This window comes from Eschrichtius robustus, chromosome 7 (genome assembly GCF_028021215.1).
Source record: "Eschrichtius robustus isolate mEscRob2 chromosome 7, mEscRob2.pri, whole genome shotgun sequence".
Lineage (NCBI taxonomy): Eukaryota > Metazoa > Chordata > Mammalia > Artiodactyla > Eschrichtiidae > Eschrichtius > Eschrichtius robustus.
In genome coordinates this window covers 11,682,876-11,706,943 of record NC_090830.1, presented here as the reverse complement: position 1 = coordinate 11,706,943, position 24,068 = coordinate 11,682,876, and the positions used below count along the sequence as shown (strand labels likewise).

Sequence of the window (24,068 nt, the reverse complement as noted above, 5' to 3'; positions counted from 1 at the left end):
CAGGAGAAGGGTTACCTTCTTCGTTTAAGATGGGAGAGTAACATTGCTTGTGGAAAGAAGGTAGACCTGCTGGGCTGAGTATTTGGTAGGTGAGTGGGGTTGGGACCTCCTGCCCGGGTGGAAAGCTGGCCTCAGGAACAAAAGAGAAAGGCTGGCGGTAATTTTCACGGGTGGGGAGATGTGCTGCTGGGTTCTTGTGGGAAGTCTTTTCTGTTGGCTTCTGTTTGCTCAGTGGGATGAAAATGTAAGGAGAATTTGAAACAAAAGGGCTTAAAAACTCACCAATACACTTAACCAGTTTTTTCTGCCCATCTCTCAGTTTTCACCATCATTTCTTTCAAGCTAGCCCCTCAGCTCATTCAAATTAAAATTTCCATTTGGCAGTGCTTGTTTATCTTTTCATAAACCAAGCTTTCAGTGGAATCTTTCTGATTGTGATGTATTTCCCAGGGCTGACCAGTGATGAGATTTCACCTGTACAAACCCTGTACAATGGAAAGTCTGCTTTTTGGGTACAGTGGAATGGTTAGAATGTCATATTGTTTTGGGAAACTCTGGATTAAAAGTAAATACAATTTAGTCATTTGAGGAGCAGGAAACTCATTTTACATTTTATTTTATTTATTTATCTATTTATGTACGTATGTGTGTATTTGGCTGTGTCGGGGCTTAGTTGCGGCACGCGGGATCTTCATTGCGGCATGTGGGATCTTTCGCTGTGGTGCGCAGGCTTCTCTCTAGTTGTGGCGCGGGCTCTAGAGTGTGCGGGCTCAGTAGTTGCGGTGTGTGGGCTTAGTTGCCTTGCGGCATGTGGGATCTTAGTTCCCTGACCAGGGATCAAACCCGCATCCCCTGCACTGGAAGGCAGATTCTTAACCACTGGACCACCAAGGAAGTCCCTCATTTTATATCTTAAATGGTTCTATTTATTGGACTGATTAGAAACAGCATTTAAGGGCTTTCAGAGCAGAGATTCTCAATGGCTATGTGGGGGGAGGGATATGTAGTTTGAATACTAAGTACTATATTTTATATTTATTATTTACCATGCTGTTACTGAGTCCAAGCTCAGACTGCTTGCTGCACGAAAGGCCAGTAAATTGAGAGACTAGTTGTTGGGGCAATGAATAGCCACTTTATTGGAATCTCCAGCAGACGTAGAAGATGGTGGACTAGTGTCCCAAAGAACCATCTTACCTGAATTAGAATTCAGGCTTCTTTTATACTAAAGGGGGGAGGGGGTGTGGCTGGTTGTTGCAGACTTCTTGGTGTTGGAATCCTTTGTTCTTGCATCTGTCCAGGTAGGTCAGGCCATGGTGTTCCTATAAACCTCCAACAAGACAAATGTTATTCTCTGTTCTGCAACTTTTTATCTGTATATGAATGGAAAAGTGCTATACCTTTAAAGGTCACAACTAACTTGTATATTTCAGGCTACAGGCAACATTCTTAACTTGTAGCAAAAGCAATAGAATACAAAGGTTAAAGTAAAAGAAACGGATCCAATATGGAGTCCGATTTGTTCTTCCCGATTACAGTGCCAATTACAGAAATTAACCTTTGAGAGAATGTTCTGGGCTGTGGAAAAACATAAAGGGTTATCCCTCCCCTCCCCCACCAGTGAGAAGCGGGGCCCCACCCCGGGATGGATTTCTTGTCCTTGTTTCGTTTATCCAAAAGGAGTGTTGACTTGTGAAGTTAATAAAACGCTGCTTTGGGTATTCACTCTTTCTGTCTTAAACGGTAAAACAAAGCCAAGTTAGTGTCAGATCTGAGATGCTTAAAGTGGGGGAGGGACCCCACGTGCCTCTACTTCCCCTGACTCTACACTGTGCCCTCCCTAAACAGGGGGCTCACTGCTTCTCTTCAATGATGTCATGCAAAGACGTGGGTTAGGAAAGGAAGAAAAAGTGACTGTTTTCTCTTTTTGTGTTTTTATGTAATGACGTTTCCAAAAAAGAAATCCGCTCAGGAAATGATGGTTTAGTGGAAGTGAGAATGTTTCCTAAGACAGATGGACTGAAGCGCTGCAGAAGGAGCTCTGCGGTGCAGCGTTGCGAAGCGGTGACGGATTCTGGAGGCAGCAGTGCAGCGGGGCGCGGAGGCCGCCAGCCTCCCAGCCTCCTCTCTGGGACACTCTGAGCTCTTTGTGGCTGAGCCGCCCTACTGTGCAGGTGCGAGCCCTGGGGACCCAGCTGGTGGGAAGCAGGACGTGCTGAATAGCCCAGCTCTGCATCGCTGGGCTGTGTGACTAAGTTGAGCCACACTCGGGAAAGGGTTTTATGCCAGAAAGTAATATTTTTAGAAAGGGAAGAATTCATGTGATTCTACCAAGCAGCTTGTCCTTCCTACGTCTGGCTCTGTCGGGTAGCACGTGGGTCCACAGAAGCGGCAGATACGTTTTCCCGCTCCCTAAGGGTAATTGCCCACAAAACAAATGATACCAGTCCCTTTTTGGGGAAGCAAAACATAAGCCCAATGTTGATTAGTTTCCACTGACCAAAGTCTTCAAAGGTCTTCATATTTTTGCACCCATGTGTATATTCACCCACGACTGTTGGCTTGCGATTAGGCTTCCATCCTGAGGCACCAAAAGAAGAGGTGAATGTATAGGATTTGAGTTTTTCATCCATATGACCCTAAATCAGGACCCAGATCAAAGAAAGGGCTGACACTGACGTCACATAGTGCTTGCCCATTTCCTTTTTTATATAGAGCATTTCTAACCACTCACTAAGCCCCTAATAATACACTGTTCTGCCTTTTTAAAAATGTTCTCTTTTTGTTTCCGCAACTGTATTTTTCATAAGACAAGAGGAGCGTGGAGCTGGTTCTGTGTTTCTTTGAAGAACCTGCAGCATCTCTAAGTGTTTGATCCATAATAGGTGTGTCATATAGACCCGAACATCACAACCAAAGCACATTCCTGATTTTTTGAGCTATCAACATTTATGAGAGGGGTTGATTTTCCAACTTTTACGTTGCCTGGTTGAATCTCTCTCTCCCACAAGAGATACCGTCCTTTTCACCACTAAGCTTCCTTCTCGTTTATTTGCCAAGGATATTTAAAATAGAAGAATCTGCCAAAGCATTGAACATTCCCTGTGTGTTTGTGTCAAATACTTGATCCTTTCCCCATTGATATCCTAGGGGGAGAATCCGTGCTCTTTAGGCTGTCCAGTGTTTAACAAAACAACCTGGAGGCAATCAGTCATCTCATGAACTTGGCATTGTGGTTTCATTACTGACCAGGGTTCTTGGCCTTCCGTAATCAATAGAAATTGATAAGACCGTCAGACAAGAAATTCAGGCAAGGCTTTATTGGGGCCCCTGCTGCAACAGCTGGGGAGCGAAAACAAGTAACAGTTTCTCTTGCTTGCTTCCCTCAGGGTGGGGTGAGCTGGTCCCTTATACGGGGTAAGGGTAGGGGCGGGTCCAAAGGTCGGCTGGAGGCGTGGCTTAGGTGTTTTGCCCACTACTTAGGTGGTGTTCTGTGCGGGGTGTATGAACAGTACCTCGCTTTTGCTCCTGACCCCCTGCTTTTGCTCCCGGCTCTTCAGAAGTAGCAGTTGGGTTTTTGGTCTTTTTGTATCTTGTCCATAATTTGCCCTAATTGCTTGTGCATGCAGTTATTTTTAGTCCCTTAAAGTTTCTTTGTATTCTGTTGCTGGAGGAGAGACATTTAGCCAGCTACAGGCGCTGCAGCAAAGGGTCCCAGGTCCCAGGTCCCAGCCTGTCTCAAGTTTGTTCACGTGTTTACTTGGCTGTGGTTTGGGTTTTAGTTTTGTGCTCCTGACTTTTATCCTGAAATCTCATTCCTGAAAAGTACTAAATGCTTGTTCCTTCCTCCAGGTCACTCTCACCTGCTGAGATCCTCTGGGGCTCTCCCCCTGCCTCATTCTGGCCCTCTGCATTTGCTAACCTGGGACTTTGGGGTGAATGGGAAAGAAACTGATTAGCAATTGAGCGCGGTGTGGGTAGGGAGTGGGTTCTGCGATTACTTCACTATTCTCATGTTTTGAGGATTTGCAAAGGGGACTATAAACTTTATATCCAAAAAGAGATCTGAGATGAGAATTCTCTTGTCCAAATAGAATGACAAATACCCCAGGTGCGTGGGAAGCAACAGGGAGAAAAAACCATATGATACTGGTTTGAAGAGTTAAACATTTTTGGAAACATTTGAATACATTGGAAATGTACTCCTCTGATAAAATAGAACTTTTTTGGCACCATGAGTAGTTTTGAAAAGGCAAGGAAACATAAGAAGTAGTCATTGTGCGATATTGCTGTCAGTGTGGGCTTAACTCTGATCCTGATTTATTGCAGGTAGGCAGGTGAGCAATAAAGGGGCAATTGGAATTCTCAGTGCTGAACTCTCAGGAACTGTCTGGGAGCCCAGCCTGGCTTTTGACCTAGTGATGAGCTTGAATTCAGCAGACTCATTATATTTCTCATTTCACCTCCACTGAAAAACAAAACAGACTTGAAAGTAATTAATTGTAGTTAGGTGTCAATGGTAAAATAAATTGTCTCCAAAAGTTGCTTTCTTATCAAGTGAACTAATATCCCTATGATGGAAATTTGGCAACAGTTTTACATTTGTGGGTTTTTTTAAGTTTACTTTATTGAAGTGTAGTTGATTTACAAAGTTGTGTTAATTTCTGCTGTGCAGCAACAGTGATTCAGTTATACATATGTATGTATACATTCTTTTTCAGATTCTTTTCCATTATGGTTTATCACAGGATATTGAATAGTTCCCTGTGCTCTGCAGTAGGACCTTGTTTATCCAGCCTGTGTATAATAGTTTGCCTCTGCTAATCCCAGACTCCCACTGCATCCCTCGCCCATCCGCCTTCCACCTCGGCAATCACAAGTCTGTTCTCTACATATGTATTTTCAATCTCTTAAAGTACCCTTGTAAATTGTCCCAAAAGAGGCGGTTTTCTGGGAAAATGTTGAGCATAAATGTCAGGTACATCTCGTGTCTGCCTGGAACAGCCTCTTAGGACTGCTTTCCTCATAGGCAACACTTTCTGGGCTTTATAGCCTTCATCAGCTTGCCATACGCAAGGCCCTGTGCTAGGGTTTCAGAGTTAGAAGAATCAAACATATCTTAGAGAAGCATGTAAATGATCACCATAATACAAGTGACTGTACCAATGAACATTGCTTTCAGCTGCGGTAAAGAAAAATCCCAATTTCTAGTGGCTTAAACTGGTGGGGGGGTGATTTTTCTCACATTATGTCGTCCGATGGGGAGCGGTTGCAGGCATTGGTCTAGCTGGCAGGTGTTTGGTGCAGCTTCTTGCCTGCCGCCTCCTCCCCTCGGGCTGGGCCCTCAGCATCGCAGGATGGCCCCTCTGCTCCCCGCATGCTTTTGGTGATAAAGCGGGAAGAAACAAAGGTTCCCCAGACCAGCTTCCCTCCAGCACATTTCCAGGGACAGCTGATTATCCCGAGCTACGCCCGTGTGGTCACTCCTGGCTTGCGGGGTGACGAGGACAGGAACTGGTGGCTCTGCCAGCCTCTGGTAGGGACAGGCGAGGGGGAAGGGGGCTACGTGCCTTGGGGGCTGTCACAGCAATGCTGCAGGTGCGTAAGCAGAGACTGAGGCCCGCGGGGGCTCGGGGACAGGTCAGAGAGACGAAAGGGAGCAGTGCGTGTGAAATCGTGCAAGCGTGAAGGGCAGGGTGTGTTCTTCTGGGAGCATCTCCCGGTTCTCTTTGATCGGCCCTGAGCAGGCAGTGAGGCTGACCCGATGGGCACCAAGCGTGCCTGGGGGTCTGAATCTTAACCTTTCGCAGTGGGAAATGGTGGCGCGAGGGATGGGCAGAGCGGGAGAAGAGCCGGTAGCTCCTCTGGGTACAGAGGAGGGATGATCAGATCCTCAACCGTAACACCGCAGCGATGACAGAGAAAAAGGAGGGAGCAGGGGCGATTCTCCCAAAGTCAGGGGCTCTCGGTGTGCCCTTGCACGGTGGTGGTGAGGCAGAGCGAGTCGGGGATCCTTCTCAGGCAGCTGGCGGGTGGACAGCGGAGCCAGTGTCCGAGCTGGTTTGAGGGGCGAGCTTTCGGGTTCCTTCGTAGATTTGCTGGGTTACAGGTGGTTACGGTACATTCGCCTCTAGGTGGTTGGGAACGGAGGGCTGGGTTTGATGGGAGAGCTTGGCAGTTGGGGTATATATAAATTAGGGACTCCTTGGGGGCTGGGTGGGGAGCTGGGGAGCATGTAGGTACCAGTAGAAATAAAATGTCTGGGTGGGGTCCAGGGTAAGAGGGTGGCCCACTCCAACTCACTGTACGGTGATGGAACTCATGTCAACTTAGGACTTTATAGTTTGACATTTCCTTCTAGAGGATAAGATTTTCTCTGATGAGCTCCTATTAGTAGACACTTGCCCCAGAGTGAGTTCCCTTTAGCTACTGCACTTCCGCCCTTGCTGTGCTTCTCTTTCCTGATCGAGTCCTCGGACTGTGATACCCTGTCATTCCCTGTTGACAGAGAAGGGAGGAGGAGGGGTGGAGACCTGAACTTCTCAGCTGGTGTGGGCTGTCCATGGGGCCTTTGACCAGCTTGGCAGGAACGGCCGTGACTGCCCCACGCCACCCCCCCTTATGGCATGGCGTGATGTGGCTGAATCCTTATACACCACAGCTCACACCATCTCCGGACCCGGCGTCATCTGAGTTCCCCTGCTCCCCCCCCTGCCACGCTCAGTGTAGACTATTTGGACTGTGGAGGGAAAGTATAATAAGACAGAATCAGCTGTGCTGCCACAATCCCAAAGGAGTTTTCGAAGTTCGCGTGTCTTGACAATAAAACTGCCACCCATCTCAGGGGCATTCACGGTGCTTCTTAAACAGATACATGCATATATGTATGCATGTATCTGTTTAAGAAGATAATGCATATAGTTATTCAGTGCACCCTACTGACCAAGCGGCTCTTCTGGGCACTTGGACATGGAACAGTCAACAAGACATCTTAGTATGTAACTAAGTAAGGCGGTGTTTGGTGCGAGACAGGAAACTGAGATGGGGTAGTGGCTTCAGAGTGATGGAGGGGATGGGACCACTGTCGAGAGGGTGCCCTGGAGCCCTCTCTCAGGCAGTGATACTGGTCTGAGACCTGAATGAAGAAAAGGAGCCACTCCTGTGACAGAGCTCAAACTTTTTGAAGAGGAGACAAAAGGCCGGTGTTTTCCAGAGAGTAGTATGTGAGAGGGATAGTAGTAGGGAATTTGGTCAGAGAAGTAGTCAGGGGCCAGATCTTCAGAGTCCAATAAGCCGTAGCAAGGAATTTAAGATAAGATTGTGTTCTATTTCCAGTACTTGCAGTGAAAAGTCATTAGAGGATTCTAATCCAAGGGGTGATGTGATATGATTTTCATTATTCAAAGATGACGTTAGGGACTTCCCTGGTGGTGCAGTGGTTAAGAATCCGCCTGCCATAGAGAACAAACGTATGGACACCAAGGGGGGAAAGTGGTGGGGTGGGATGAATTGGGAGATTGGGATTGACATATATACACCAATATGTATAAAACAGATAATAAATAAGAACCTGCTGGGTAAAAAATAAATTAAGTAAAATTCAAAAATTCAAAAAAAAATAAAATTCACATTAAAAAAAAAGAGAATTCGCCTGCCAATGCAGGGGACACGGGTTCGAGCCCTGGTACGGGAAGATCCCACATGCCGCGGAGCAACTAAGTCCGTGCACCACAACTACTGAGCCTGCGCTCTAGAGCCCGTGGGCCACAACTACTGAGCCCGTGGGCCACAACTACTGAAGCCTGCGTGCCTAGAGCCCGTGCTCTGCAACAAGAGAAGCCACCGCAATGAGAAGCCCGCACACCGCAACAGAGTAGCCCCCGCTCACCTCGCTAGAGAAAGCCCACATGCAGCAATGGAGACCCAACGCAGCCGAAAACATAATTTATTAATGAATTAAAAAAAGCAGAAAAAAAAGTGTTCCCTGTAATCTGTCAGCCTTGTGTACCACTGTTGGGTATAGCAGAACTGTCTGAGAAGTAGTTTTGTTTTAAAAGAAAAAGCAAAGCTAACCTTATAGTATTGAAGTGGGTGGAATGGTGCCCCCCCGCATGCCCCCAGTTTATGTTCAGATCCTAACCCTGGATCCTGTGACGTTATTTGGAAAGAGGGTCCTTGCAGATGTAACTGAGTTAAAGATCTCGAGGTGAGGTCGTCCGTGTGGGCCCTGAATGCTGTAACAGATGTCGTGATACGAGACAGAAAAGGAGATGATGCAGAGGGAAGGCCAGGTGGAGGTGGAGGTAGACATGGAGTGATGCGGCCACAAGCCAAGGAAACCACCTTCCTGGAGGCCTGGAGCCACCAGAAGCTGGGAGAGCACGGAGGATCCTCCCCCAGAGCCTTTGCAGGTAGTGCGGCCCTGCCAACATCTTGATTTCAGACCCCTGGCCCCCGGAACTGGGAGAAGATAACACTTCTGCTGTTTTAAGCCGCCAGGTCGGCTTCTCAAGGCAGCTACAGGGCGCTAACACAAGTGTCTCATAGCTTTGGCACACATCAGCGGCTGGGGGAGTGGAATCGTGAGGGGAGGTGGGAGACTGAGAAAGTGATGCAGGAGAAAAACCATGGGCCATGGGTCAGCAGCAGGGAGAATGATGAAAAGTGCTCTGCTTTAGAACATATTTTAGAAGTGAAACCAATAGGATTTGCTGATGGAGCAGAGGTTGCGGACAAGGGAAAGAAGAATTTTTTAAAAATCACCTTGGTGTTTGGCCTGAAGAATGAACCAGATGCCAGAACTGTTGCCTGAAACGAGGAAGACTAGGCTAGGGAAGGGGCAGATTTGGGCTGAGGTTTTCAGGGTGAGGGGTGATGATGAAGGCAGAGGTGGTCCTAAGTATGCCGTCATCGAGACATCTTTTGTGGACATATTCATTTTGAGATGCCTGTATCACATCCAAGACAGGATTTTGAATAGGATGTTAGGCATAAACTGAAAGCTCAGAAAAGAGGACCAGTAAATTCGGGAGCCATCACTGTGGTATATAGATCAGCGGTTCTCAATCCTAGCTGTATGTTGGAGTCTCTTGGGGAGCTTAAAAATATATACCAACGTCTGCACTTCATCCCAGACCAATTGAAGTGACATCTCTAAGGTGTTTAAGAGCCCCCAGGTGAAGCTAATGTGCAGCCAGGTTGAAGAACCACAGGCGTAAACATGGTACTTAAAGCCTCGAGTCTGGATGCGATCATCCAAGGCAGAGCTGCCTCAAAGATGTCATGCTGCTGTTAGGTCACAAGCAGGCTCGACTCTGATCCCCCTCTGCTTTCCGGTGGCTGTAGTCTGGGGTTGGCAGTGAGTGTAGACAGAGTATGAGAGGTGAGTCCTGGAGGGCTGGAGTCCGGCACGCTCACCACGGAGGAAGGACCAGCGAAGGACCCTGAGAAGGGCTTGTGAGCCGGGAGACAGCGAATGAGAGGGAGAAGCCAAGGGAAGAAACTGTTTCAAGGGGGCAGTCAGCTTGGTCAGATGGCGCCTAGAAGTTGAGAAACGTGAGAATAGAACTGTTTGGGGGATTTCACTAGATGGAAGCCATTGGTGACCTGGAGGAGACAGACCTGTTTCAACACAGTGGTTTAGATGGAGGTCATATTGAACCAGTAGAAGGAAGGGCACTGGGGTCCACAGATCTTCCCACCAAAGCTGGACCAGTGAGGGAGGCCTCTGACGGACCTGTTCCTTTTGCTTTCCCCGCTTAAAATCCGGCATATCTGTGAGCTAGAAAATTCTATTCAAAGTGACTCTTTTTGAGCCCAATATTTCATCTTTGGGAATGTGGTACCCGAATCCCCTTATTAAGGTGTCAGCTTTATAAGTGGGTGTGTCATCTGCGCCTCTGTTTCCATTCACGTAAATCTTTTTCTTTTCAGTCTGCCTTTGCTACAGAGGGATCCTCTCCCCAGGCTGGGGCATCAGTGAGCTTTGCGTGGCTTCTCTTGAACAGGGTGGTTCTAGTTGAATGACTTCGTACCTGAATGTAAGTGAGGTTGTCGAACCCCGCTGCCTGGAACACATTCAGGGCTCAGCAAACATCAGTTGGAACTTAGGGCTGAAATCACCTTAAGGCAGACACAGCTTCCCCCGGGGAGAGCCAGGTGCACATCTGGGGGTCCCTTGGGGGGAGGGCGCCTGAGCCACCGGGGTGGCTGGGAGAGCTTGGCCCTTTGCACGCCCCCCGCGCTCCCGCCACCCGGACCGCCCTCACCCCCCTGCCTCTGCCGTGCTCTGTCCTCAGGGCTCCCACTCCCCCCGATGCCGAGCCGGGAGGGCTGCCTTGCCTTTGGGTTCTGGCTGCAAATCCTCTGTTCGGCTCTAGTGCTCGGCGCCCCCCAAGAATCCTGTCCCCCTGCCCCGGGAGTTTCACAGGAGGATGAGGTCAGGCCCAGCATCTGTGGGGAGCCGTGTCGGAGCGGATTGCACTTCCTTCAGCCTTAGAGAAATAGCATTTTCTGGAATGCTGCTCATCAGTGACGGGTTGGCAGGACCAGGAGGTGCTCCGTGGGCCGCACCGCTGCAACTCCCCCCCGCCCCAAGGCTGGCAGATGGACCTGAGAACTGTGTCCCCCATCTAGGAGCAGACAGCAGGTGTGCATGGGCCCCCTGGCACTTCTCCTGAGGAAGCCCCAGAATTGACATCCCCCCATCCATCTGGCCCACACACGTCTGAGCTGCCTACAGCCTGGGAGTTTGTGCCCTCAAAGCACAGCCGGAGGTGTTAAGCCATCTGTTCAAGGAGGTTATGGAATTGTTACAGACTTGTAACCATTTTTTTTTTTTAATATATAATTCCACCACCATTATTTATTCATTCATTCGTTCATTCATTCATTTATTTATTTGGCTGCACTGGGTCTTAGTTGCGGCACGCAGGATCTTTAGTTGCAGCATGAGGACCCTTAGTTGCAGCATGTGGACTCTTAGTTGTGGCATGCATGTGGGGTCTAGTCCCCTGATCAGGGATCGAACCCGGGCCCCCCGCATTGGGAGCGCAGAGTCTTAGCCCCTGGGCCACCAGGGAAGTCCCCGTAACAGTTTAAAAAGCACATTTGTATCTTCATGTGTCTGAGTGCCACACCTCTGTGTCCTAATTGATCTTCTGTTCATGTGCTAACTTCCAGCACTGCCCTGTACCAAAGCAGGATTTCAAGGAGTAAAGAAAAATCTAGAATGTTCTCCTCGATGTTATGTAGATGGAAAACTGTTCTTACATCCACACCTCAAAGCCTTAACTTTTAAGTCTGTCCTTCTAGGTTATTTTCAAATATAGACAGAATTAGAGAGAGTTGCATAATGAATCCTCCGTGTACCCACAAGCCAGCTGTCAACACGCTGAATCTTCCCATTCTTGTCTCCTCCATCCCACACACCTCCCCCGCCTGCTTTTGAGTTTTCCCTGGCATATCGGGTTAGTAAGTTTTGGCCAAGCAATGCTGCGGTGACGTGGCCCTGATCTCAGTGGCTTCCGGTAACCAAGGCACGTGTCCTTGGCGGATGCATGTGGCTTTGCTCTGGGACCAAGGCAGCAAGGCGAGCCTCGCCCTGTGGAAGACCCACTCACGGGTGTTCCTGAAGGAGATCCTGTGCCGACGGGGCCATGACCCAGAGCCGAGAGAAGTGAGATTTCCTAGAAGGAAAAGTCAGTCACGTCAGGCCCTAAGAGAAGTACAGAGGTGTTGTGTATTCCCATATCAATGGTGTGATAGCGTTCCTATCAATTCGTCTGTAGTCCAGGGGCAGGGAGTTAACACGTGAAGTTCCCTGATTAGGAACATGTACTCCAGGGGAAGTTAGTTAGCATTTGAGAGACCCTAACTAGAAATCCACTCTCCTGAGGTCTCAGCAAGGCCTAAGTATAGACTAGAGTCCCTGAATTAGCATAAGGAGTACTACAAGTATTTTCATGGGTAAGATGGATGGTTTTTCATTCAAGCTACGTAGGTTGACTAGAGATGTTTTTCATCTACTCTTGCACGAGGGGGTATAAAACCTTTAGAACCCAGCAAATAGATATCCTTCACCATGGCATTCCAGCTCGAGGACTCGGCCGTCTTCAATGCTCTGCCACTTCACCAAGGATCCTGAGGATTCTGTCACCTGATTGGACCAGAAGGTGGTTGAAATCTGGCTTCTAGAGGAGTGTGGTATCTGCCTCCACACAACCTTTCAAGTAACTGCTTGTTGCAGCACCTAAAGGAGAGAGAACTTGAACTTCCCTGTGCTAACAATAGGTTGTGTGGCTATGTAGTGCCTCTTTTCTTTGTATATAACATACCACCTAGTAGAGAAATTTTGTGGGAGGGGTCTCATCTACCTTTAATCATTGGAATTTCCTGGGATCTACCCGTAAGAACGTGGTTGTGGTGAATGGGGCCTTACCGGGCCATTTACAGTGAAGGGAGTGAGAAATTGAGAGGGAGCCTTTGGATTTTTCTGTTGGAGTGGGGGTCATTAGTGTTGTCCCCAACTACAGAGAGGCCACAAAGTCCTGTGTATCAGATTGTCCCCCGAGTGCTGTTGTTAGGTGTTTCGTTGTTACCAGGAACTGCTTTACCCATCAGTGTGGAAGAGGAGTCTTGAAGGATGGACGGAAAATTAAAATGTGAGCAGAGAACAGAGGAGAGAATACAGACATCTTCTAACTAGCATGCCTAGTGGCCAGTCTGGCAGAGCATACGTATTATCGAGAGAACTGTTAGTTTTTTCAGCATCCGTAGAAGAGTTTACTTGCTCTGTACTTCCTAGGTACCAGCATCTGTGCTCACTGGTTTACATGGATGCTTTGGTGTAATCCTCATCATACCTCCGAGAGGTAAGAGGTATTATTCATATTTGACAGACGAGGAAATGAAGGCATAAAGTTTTGCAGGGTCACACAGCTAGTAAGAAGCAAAGCCGGGATTCAAGTTTAGGATGTCAGATTCCTCGGCCCGTTTCCCTAAGCACCACCTTTGGTTTACACGTGTGGTATTGCAAAGGACTTTTTTGTTTGCACTTTCCTCCCTGTGTTCTCAATGTTCAAGAGCATCAGAGTCTTTAAAGTCAAATGGAAGAGAAAAAAAAAGTTTATTCCAGGAACCTCTGCCTTTGAAAGGTATAGAGATTTTTCCACCAAGGTGAAGTAGACACCTGTGTTTTCCTGCCAGAAAACCTTGGGACATCACTGCTTTGAGTCTCTGTAAAGGGAGGGTTGGTTTGGTCCAGCAGGCATCCAGGGCTCCTCCACCCCTTTACACCAGACAAGAGTTTAGGACCAGTTCTAGCCTGGATTGAGGCTTGGGGCCAAACAAGAACTAGGCTGATGATCTGCATGGCGGGGCTTGGAAATTCAGGGTCCAGTAAATGGTGTGTCGTCTTCTGGTCCTCCAGCACTTTTTCCTTTACCTCTTGAGCCTGTCTTCCACAGGGCAAGGTGCCCGCTGTTCCTAGGGGAAAAGAAATTGGAATTGTCTACACAGCATCCTTGCCCGGGGGGAAAACGCCTATGGCATGAATTTTCAAACCCTGTTCTAAAAGTGCATGACTGGGAAGCCTTTACAGTCTAAGAACTTTAGACCTCAGGGAAGTGATGGCTGCAGGATAATTCTGTCAAACCCGAAGGCACACCTGAGGGAAGCGGCAGGTGGAGGAAATATGATCAGAAAGGCTTGTTTAAAATACTGGCACTTTCGGAAGGAGTAGACGCTTGTTCTGTTGCTTCCTTCAGCTTTTCTTCTCATTGTCATCCTGTTGTCAAAAATTTCTAAGACGTGGTCCGGCGTGGGTGAGAGAGGAAACGAAAAAGAAATCACAAAAGGACAGACTAGAATATGATGTGTGATTCCTCAGCCGCGCTGTTTTGCACAATAATGAGGCTCTAGGTCAGGATTCCAACTCTTTCGTCAGAGGTCCCAGGGGTGGAAGGTAGGTCTGTGTGTGACAGACACACGGAGGGAGCGGGGGCCTGCACAGGTGTGCTGACCGCTACACAAGGAGCGGGGACAGGGTGCTGCCACACGCACGACAGCAGCAGCCGGGGTGAGAATGCCAGACCACGGGTGTAGAGCATCTTCTGTGACAGGCTGTAACGTCTGCAAGAGGTTGATGTGGATGGTACTCATCAGGAGGGGGTACAAACCCTCTCATCCCTGTTCTCGTGGAATTGGGACCAGGTAGACCCGGGTGACCCACACATTTCTTCTACATTAGCTCACAGGGGAACAGAGGTGGAAAGAAATCCTGAGAGTAACCCCAAAGCAAAGGCAGCAGTGAACTAGAAACAGGGACTTCCCTGGTGGCACAGTGGATAATAAGACTCTGCGCTCCCAATGCAGGGGCCCGGGTTCGATCCCTGGTCAGGGAACTAGATCCCACATGCATGCCGCACCTAAGTAGCCCACATGCCGCAACTAAGGAGCCCGCGTGCCGCACCTAAGGAGCCCGTGTGCCACACCTAAGGAGCCCGCGTGCTGCAACTAAGGAACTGGCGTGCCGCACCTAAGGACCCCGCGTGCCGCAACTAAGGAGCCCGCGTGCCGCACCTAAGACCTGGCACAACCAAATAAATAAATATTTTTAAAACAAAACAAAAAACCCCCAGAAAAACAGTGAATTAGAAACAGACTGGGCCAAGCAGAAGTCTCAGGTCCAGGGAAGGATCAGGACAGGTCAGTGTGCTGCCTAGGTAGCTGTCGATGAAAAAAAATCAATAAACAATCAAGAAGAAGAATAGAAAAGAGTGTTATCTGAGCCATCTGAGGACTATAGCCCGGAAGCCAGCTTCCCATATGACTCTGAGGAACTGCTCCAGAGAAGCATGGTTTTCGACACAGTTTTATATCTTGTCAGAACAAAGAACATCCAACAAGTCAGGGATCCATTCCTTCAAGGTTGGAAGGAAACAGACCAGCACATGCGCACAGCGAGTCAGCACGGCCTTGGCACCTGGGAAGGCAGTCTTGTCATCAGAGGAGTCCCAGCCTTGGTATCCCAGGAAGGGAGGCATTTAATCTTTGTGTTTAGCGTGGACATTCTTTACTTCTGGTCAGTGTGCCCTTTTCTTTAAAAATTAAAGCAGATGTACAATGTAGATTTGACAGGCCACAAACAGGTTGGTTTTTTTTTAAGTTTATTTATTTTATTTTATTTATTTTATTTTTGGCTGTGTTGGGTCTTTGTTACTGCGCGCAGGCTTTCTCTAGTTGTGGTGAGCGGGGGCTACTCTTCGTTGCAGTGCGCGGGCTTCTCATTGCGGTGGCTTCTCTTGTTGCGGAGCACGGGCTCTAGGTGCACGGGCTTCAGTAGTTGTGGCTCGCGGGCTCTAGAGTGCAGCCTCAGTAGTTGTGGCGCTTGGGCTTAGTTGCTCCGTGACATGTGAGATCTTCCTGGACCAGGAATTGAACCCGTGACCCTTGCATTGGCAGGCGGATTCTTAACCACTGCGCCACCAGGGACGTCCCTGGATCCTAAGTTTTTGAAGTTCGTTTTTCCAGTAGACTTTGCCATGCTCAATCTTTTGGGCCCCAAAATTATATGCATAGCCTTAGAAAAATTTAAGGAACACCAAATAAGTAAGGTATTAACATTTTGCTAAATCCTTCCTAGTTTGTAAAGGATTTTAATGTGGTTCTGAGATAAAAATATGAGCTTTGCTTTGCGATTTATCTGGGGAGTCAGTTGAACTTGAGCAGATTATTCACTGCTTCATTACAATTCACTAGGACTGAAGGTTTCTGTCTGGTGCATTCAGCTGTCTATTGCAAAAGAATTGCTGTGTACTCAGTAAAGCGCTGAAAGTGTAGAGACTGCAGATGAGATATAAATTTTACATTGTACTTTCCACTAACAAAAATTATTTATGCAAACATCAAAAGGAAAAACTGGCTTTCAAGAGGCATCTACACTTTAGTGATTTTTAATCTCTTAGTGGGAACACATTACTGACCAAAAAAAAAAAAAAATCATTACTGCAGACAGCCATTGTAGAGTCTTGTAATGATTATCTCTATGGCTTGGAGATAACATTTTAGTAAATGGAAGTTTAGTTAAGATTCTAATAAAAAGAGCTATTATCATTGGAGAGTAAAAACCATAGCCTAAAGTATTTTAAAACTAGAAATTAATTTTTTTTCTACTAGTACTGAAATCGTGTAGTTTATTGGAACAGATGCTACAGAAGAGGTGGCCTATGTGAAACAGGTGTGTTACACTTTTAGTGAAGATAATTCATAGCAATGCTACCAAACTAATAAAATCATGGCTTCAAGGCTTTTACGTAGTCTAACAAATTCAGCTAATCTTATGTTTTCTCTACACAATTCCTGCCAAAGTCAATCCATCACTTACAGTCTCTGCTTGATCCCCTGTTGTCTCCTGATACTTTTGGTCAGAGGCTCATTACCAAATTTGTGAATCACTTTCCAGTTGGCTTTGTCGTGTTATAAATAAGATTCCATTATCAGATTCTGTTTCCAGGTCTCTGACCATTAAAATATCCTTCCTCCTTAATGCCTGGCATGGCTCTGATTGGCCCCTGTCTTCTGTGATACGGGCTGCTTTACTCATAAAGTCTGATTCCTCTGTAACGTGTTTTTCCTCAAAAGTGAAGCGTTCACATTTCTGCTGCTTCCTTTTTTTGCATGAACATAATTCTACAAGCTTTCTCCGTCCTTCATGTTACCCTCTGGAAACCCTGACTGACTCGTCTCCCTCTTTAACCATGCCCGGAATCAGCTGAAGCATTCCAGGAGCTGTGGGTGTGGGAGGACCGGATGGATTCAGGACCCGATGCTCAGAACAGTGGTTCTCAATCCTTCTGAGCGTCTGAGCTCTGGCATCTCTTTCCAGAAAATGCACGGGTGTGGAGATGTTCAAGTGCATACAATTTCAGTAGCTTGCTGGGACTCCCTATTCGTTCATAACCTTCTGGGATTAACCACCTTGACTGTCGTGCTGAGGCCAGGCACAGGAGTAACCGGGGTAGCTTCTTGGTGGCCGCATAGACCTGGGCCCCCACCCCCCCGACCCCGGAAATTGGTATAAAGCAGAGAATCAGGAGATCTGAAGCTGAAGGTTTTTCAGAGTTATTTCTAAGCAGGATATATTTTAGAAATCAGATTTTGAAGCCACTTTTCAGTAATAACCCCATGAGTGAGGGGTTTTTTTTCAGAAGCTGATTTCACCCAAAAAAATGCATTTAGTTGGCTCTTTCCTGGACAGACTTGTTCAGACATGTGCATCCTTTCAGGATGAAGGGCTTGTGAGATTTTAAAAACAGTCCGTTGGCTTCTCTCTTGCAGGCATTTGTCAGATGAAGTCTCTTGACTGGCTTGACTTGGGAATGACCGAAACCTAGTGGAAAGTCAGAGAGACATATGTTTTGATCACTGACCCTAACGTGTGGGGTTTTTTTTATGTCTGTTTTGTGGAATATATGGCATCTTGGAACCTACAGAAATGACAAGGCGGAAAAAAGGTTAGCAGTTTCTGGATGTGCCGTTTAACCAGATCATCGAACAAAATATTTGAAAAGAAGCACTCAGCCCTGTGACTTGGTGTGCTTTCATCTTCGTGTATCTTCCTCTTTTTTGATGTCTGTATCCTCACTGAGTCTTCCCCCCATCTTCCCACTGTACCGTCATCTGCCTCGTTCTAGTGTTTTGGAGCAAGTCTGTACTGGCTTTGGATCCTAATGAGGCTCCTGGGGAGGGTTGGGGGCAGCGGAGTGGGGAGGGGTACACCCTCCTGGCAGAGAGGCATCCGATCATGCATCCATTTTCCCTGATGGCCTGAGACGATGAAGTGTTAGCTCCCTCGCACACAGATCTTCTGTTTCAGCCTAACAGTGACCTCAAAACCAGGCTTGGATGCGTCGGGAAGAGCTGGGTAGATCTGATCCAGAGTGATGGACTTCCCAAATGTATGGCACCCACTGTTGAATCTTACTGCAGTAACAAGATAGAGCCTTTGAAGCACCAACGTAAATTTCGTCCGGCTCGTCTCCTGGGTGGGAGGGGAGGAGGGGTGGACGGCAGGCGTGTGTTATTTATCAGGTGTTTTCCACCTCTTCCCCTTTCAGGTTATGGCCACACTGTGCCCCTGTCCGACGGGGGCAAGGCCTTCTGCATCATCTACTCGGTCATCGGCATCCCTTTCACCCTTCTGTTCCTGACGGCGGTGGTCCAGCGTGTCACCATCCATGTCACCCGCAGGCCAGTCCTCTACTTCCACGTCCGCTGGGGCTTCTCCAAGCAGGCGGTGGCCATTGTCCACGCCGTCCTTCTCGGTGTGGTCACCGTGTCCTGCTTCTTCTTCATCCCGGCCGCGGTGTTCTCCCTCCTAGAGGATGACTGGAACTTCCTGGAATCCTTTTACTTTTGCTTCATTTCCCTGAGCACCATTGGCCTCGGGGATTATGTTCCCGGAGAGGGCTATAATCAAAAGTTCAGGGAGCTCTACAAGATTGGGATCACGTGTGAGTATTGGGGTTCACGGACTCTGTCCCCGCCGGGGCTCTGTTGGCAGTTCCAAGCTCCCCCTCACCCACTCACGGAGAGCCACTCATCAGAGCCCTGACTGCTTTCCATGGATAAGTTTTCCATTTTGCCACCTTCCCATCACTTTCATTTCATCATGATTCCTTTCAAAATGCTTTAAGCAAAAATCTTACCACTGAGAATTATTTTTTCCCAGGCACCTTAAAAGTACCCATCAGTGTCTTACCGGTAATGTAATAGACACTATAAATGACAGCATAAGAATGCACCACACAGAATAACTTGATAATCAACTTTTGATTTAAAAAAAATTGCTCTACTTTATTAACTATTTTAAGCTCAAGAAAACCAGGGCTAGGATGTAGCCTGTTAACAATCCATCATGTTCTTTCATTTACCAGGAAAATCGTAAACCAGTTGCTTATCTCATTTGTCCATCTGGTTCTTCTTTGAAGAAGTTAGACTATGTTTGCCTCTTTCAGAATTTTACATGTGGAAAATAGGCATAAAATTCAGATGGCCAGTGACTTATAACTTAAACAATTTTTAAAAAATTCAATATAATGTCATGGAAAACTTAGAAATCCATTGGCAAAAACTATTTATTTTTGTGTGTCTGTTTCCTGTCTTTTCACAATGTGTAGAATTACATCATACTGTATGTACAGTTTTCTTTTGTTTTTGATTTTAATTGAATTTAATTTTTTTATCCAGCAGGTTCTTATTGGTTCTCTATTTGATACATATTGGTGTATATATGTCAATCCCAATCTCCCAGTTCATCCCACCACCACCATCCCCTGTACGTATAGATTTCATTTCTGCCTTCTCAGGAATTTTTCAAGACTCAGCTCATGCCATGTCTTCTAGGAAATCACAGTACATACTGAGGCAGCCGGATGTTCTGGCCTGGCCCTATCCTGTAGTCTTAACATGACAAAATGCTTATTAGTTGAACTGTATGTATTTTAGCTTTTCTATGAAACCATGCTCACTCAGGACAAAGCCTTCACTAATAAACACCCAGTGCTTTCAAGAGTGCCTGGCTACCATACAAGTTCCATAAATATTTACCAAATGGTTACAGGGGTGATTGCACATTTCCTCTAGTTACCATATTTATCTTTAATATCCGCATAATATTTTATCGGGTGCCTATACCATCATCTAGTCCTGCTTCGATCAAATATTTATTTATTTATTTGTTTATTATTATTTTTTAAAATAAATTTATTTATTTTTGGCTGCGTTGGGTCTTCGTTGCGGTGCACGGGCTTCTCATTGTCGTGGCTTCTCTTGTTGCGGAGCACGGGCTCTAGGCGCACAGGCTTCAGTAGTTGTGACGTGGGCTCAGTAGTTGTGGCTTGCGGGCTCTAGAGCTCAGGCTCAGTAGTTGTGGCGCACCGGCTTAGTTGCTCCGCAGCATGTGGGATCTTCCCGGGCCTGGGCTCGAACCCGTGTCCCTCACATTGGCAGGCAGATTCTTAACCACTGTGCCACCAGGGAAGCCCTCCATCAAATATTTAGCTTGCTTCCAGTTGGGGGGCATTATAAATAACACTGCAGTAAATACTTTTGTATGTTTACGTGTTTTTCTACTTTGTTATCTTTCCAGGAAGTGGGCTGGGTGACCCAAAGTGAACGTGCCCTTTGGTGACTCATAGATCATGTTGACCCAGTGCTTTCCAAATGGCCTTATGAGTTTACAGTATCACCAGAATTACCTAATGCAAGACTTTCTTGTCTTGCATTAGGGTAAAATGTTTACCTCCTTATCTGAATTTAATTTTTTCGTGACTTAAGAGATGTTGAATTTGTTTCTGTAATTAATTATGGCGGCTAGCTCTACTTTACTCTTGTGCTAATTGTTTGCTCATAAATTTTACCCAACGGTTTAATTTCCTCAATTTTTCATGGAGTACTAAATCCTTACAGAACGTTTTAAGGCTTGTTTCCATGTGAATCGTGGTTTTTTAAGGCACTCTGAATAGTGCATGTTCTAGGTGGAGCAAATGAACGTTCCAAAGGTATATTAGTTTGTGGATAGGCTAAAGTCCCGCAGCTTCTGTCTGAAACATCACGGGTATTTTTGTCAGCACTCAAGAGTTTGACTACATAATGGATAAAGGAAAAGCAGGAGATTTGCCATTAGTCTACTAACAATGTCATTGCTATTTCTAAAATACGCTATCTTATTACCAAAACCTAATAACCAAATTGTAAAGATACTAGAAAACTGTCACTTTGCATTCTTGACACAATCAGCCTCCTTGTTCCTATTATGCTACCGATTCTGGCTTCCCTGGTTCATTTATTTTCTGAAAATCTTCCTGAAACGTTTTACCATTTTGGGTCATGAAACTGGGATTTTTGTTATCCTTCGAATTTTCATTTTCATGTTTTTGTTCCTTTCCCTGATGAAAAAAAATATTTTTTCTGAAAACTGATTTTAAACACCTTGGAACTGACTTAAAATTACCGTTTTCCTATCACGGATTCCAAGGAATAGCACTTTACCTGAAGCAGCAGGTTACCTTTCATGTTGGAGTAAGAAACTGATAGAGTTATTTGATGAATGGTCCACGTGCCCCAGAAATGACTAGTCACATAATGGAAAGCTTAGTTTGCTACTGGGTCTCAGTGAAAGTGTAAATAACCACACCCAAAGACCTTGTAAATATCTGCATCCATTCCTTTTTTTTTTTTTTTTTTTTTTAGTATTTATTTATTTATTTGGTTACGCCGGGTCTTAGTTGCAGCAGGAGGGCTCCTTAGTTGTGGCATGCGAACTCTTGTTTGCGGCATGTGGGATCTAGTTCCCTCACCAGGGACTGAACCCAGGCCCCCTGCAGTGGGAGCGCGGAGTTTTTTTAACCACTGCATCACCAGGGAAGTCCCTCCATGTGCATTCTTAAGGGAATTTTCATCTAGCTTAAACTGTAATTTCTACTGCTAAAAGCATTGAGTGCTGAAAAGGATGGCAAGCTTTGTTCCAAGCACTCCTGATACATCAGAAACTCTTCCGAAATGTCACTGGCTTTTTGAGAAGCACTGATTATACAGTGGAGGGGAGGTTGCCCTTGGGTGAGTACAGTGTGTTATCTCTCTTTAACAATGCCTCATCAGCCCCAACTTCTTTTTTTCCCAAAATCACACCATGTGATTCTGAATCATCCAGGTTTGTAGAAGGTTAAGTCATTCTTTTTTTTTTTAATTTATTTTATTGAAGTATAGTTGATTTACAATGTTTTGTTAATTTCTGCTGTATAGCAAAGTGAGTCAGCTATACAGATATACATTCTTTTTCATATTCTTTTCCATTATGGTTTAACACAGGATGTTGAATATAGTTCCCTGTGCGCTATACAGTAGGACCTTGTTGTTTATCCATCTTATATATAATAGTTTGCATCTGCTAATCCCAAACTCCTAATCCATCCCTCCCCCTTGGCAACCAGAAGTCTTTTCTCTGTGTCTGAGTCTGTCTGTGTTTCATAGATAAGTTTATTTGTGTCATATTTAAGATTCCACATATAAGTGACATCATATGGTATTTGTCTTTCTCTTTCTGACTTACTTCACTTAGTTTGATAATCTCTGGGTCTATCCTTGTTGCTGCAAATGGCATTATTTCATTCTTTTTTATAGCTGAGTAATATTCCATTGTATATATGTACCACATCTTCTTTATCCATTCACCTGTCGATGGACATGTAGGTTACTTCCATGTCTTGGCTATTGTAAATAGTTCTGCTATAAACATTGGGGTGCATGCATCTTTTCAAATTAGAGTTTTCTCTGAATATATGCCCAGGAGTGGGATTGCAGGATCGTATGTAGCTCTATTTTTAGTTTTTTGAGGAACCTCCATACTGTTTTCCATAGTGGCTGGACCAATCTACATTCCCACTAACAGTGTAAGAGGGTTCCTTTTCTCCACACCCTCTACAGCATTTGTTATCTGTAGATTTTTTAATCATGGCCATCTGACTGGTGTGAGGTGGTACCGCATTGTCGTGTTGACTTGCATTTCTCTAATAATTAGCGACATTGAGCATCTTTTCATGTGCCTGTTGGCCATCTGTATGCCTTCTCTGGAGAAATGTCTGTTTAGGTCTAGGAGGTTAAGTCATTCTCCATTTTTCTCTGGGTCGTCCCTCTTTGAGCCATGGAATTCAAAACATCCCTAGAAATTATAGAAGTGGCAGTGGATTTATTCATCAGCAGATAGGTTGCGTCGTGCGTGACTTGATCGCCCTGAGACGCTGTCATTTCTCTCACACAGGTTACCTGCTTCTTGGTCTTATTGCCATGTTGGTGGTTCTGGAAACCTTCTGTGAGCTCCACGAGCTGAAGAAGTTCAGAAAAATGTTCTACGTGAAGAAAGACAAGGAAGAGGATCAAGTGCACATCATAGAGCACGACCAGATGTCCTTCTCCTCCATCATGGACCAAGCGGCCAGCGTGAAGGAGGACCAGAAACAGGATGAGCCTTTTGTGCACCCCCAGTCACCGGCCTTTGCCGACGGTGCCGCGACCCAGTAGGCTTAGGGCTTTGCTGCGCTGTCCCAGAGCGCAGGCTCAGGGCAGTGGGAGGAGGCTTCACTTTGTTCATTTTGATGAGTATGTAAAAGCCAAGGTGACATTTTCACAAATATCTGCTGTCTGCAATATTTTTTGTATAATGGAGCAAAGGAAGCTTTTACTCCGGAGGACTGTCTTAAATCCGAGAAAATGGGGTCTGTACCCGTCATTCACATGTGACAAAATTATCTCGACTTTACTAATAGGTGAACAACACTCGAAGCAGGGTGTCTCTGTGGAGAGAAGCAGATTTTATACTTTTCATTGGGGACTTTGGGATTTGCATTTCAATCATTTAGCTGATCGTTAAATGGCAACATTTATATTTAAAAGCAAAAAAAGAAAAGCATAGAGATGTGTTTTACAAATAAGTTTATGTGTACTGGTTTGCATGTGCCCATCTAAAATCATTATTTTTGTAGACTCTAAGTTAAACCTACTATTTATAATGACTAGATAACCATTAACTGTGTACATATAAAGTATAAATATGTTTATATCCTGTACATACGGTTTAGGTCACCAGATCCCAGCACACGTCTTAACCCAAGACTGTAGAGATTTTCCCCTTTGATTTCTCTTTATACTGAAGAATCAAAAGTTGCTGCAATAAAATAAGGGGAATAACACTTACGAGTGAATTACTTTAGTATTCTGCTACAATAAATGTTTCTACCCTCTTGCAGTAGTATGGTCTCAAATGTCTAAAATGTTTGTAAGCATTTCTCTGGAGGTGAACAAGTAACAAAGAATATGATTTTGTAAAGAAAAAAGAAAAGAAAAAAAAGTTAAGGTATTTTGTTTTGAAAGTGCATTATGATTTGCTATCACCTAGTACTAAAGCAGAGAACCCGAACACAGACTTTCCAAATGAACAGATTCTGTCAAATTAGTCCGAGAGTTTTTTTAATTTAGAAGTTGAATAAATAAAAATGTTAGTTGGTTGCAAT

At 45.7% G+C, this 24,068-nt stretch overlaps 1 protein-coding gene across 1 annotated transcript in view; it reads left to right on the top strand.

The window, feature by feature from the left end:
• The window catches only part of KCNK1 (potassium two pore domain channel subfamily K member 1), a 46,276-nt gene extending 22,529 nt beyond the window's left edge, over window positions 1-23,747 (top strand). Inside the window, exons 2-3 of the mRNA XM_068548844.1 lie at window positions 18,117-18,512; window positions 22,820-23,747. Coding sequence (XP_068404945.1) covers window positions 18,117-18,512; window positions 22,820-23,079 — 656 coding nt within the window. The 3' untranslated portion in view covers window positions 23,080-23,747. The remainder of the gene's footprint in view (window positions 1-18,116; window positions 18,513-22,819) is intronic.
• The last annotated feature ends 321 nt before the right edge of the window (window positions 23,748-24,068 follow it).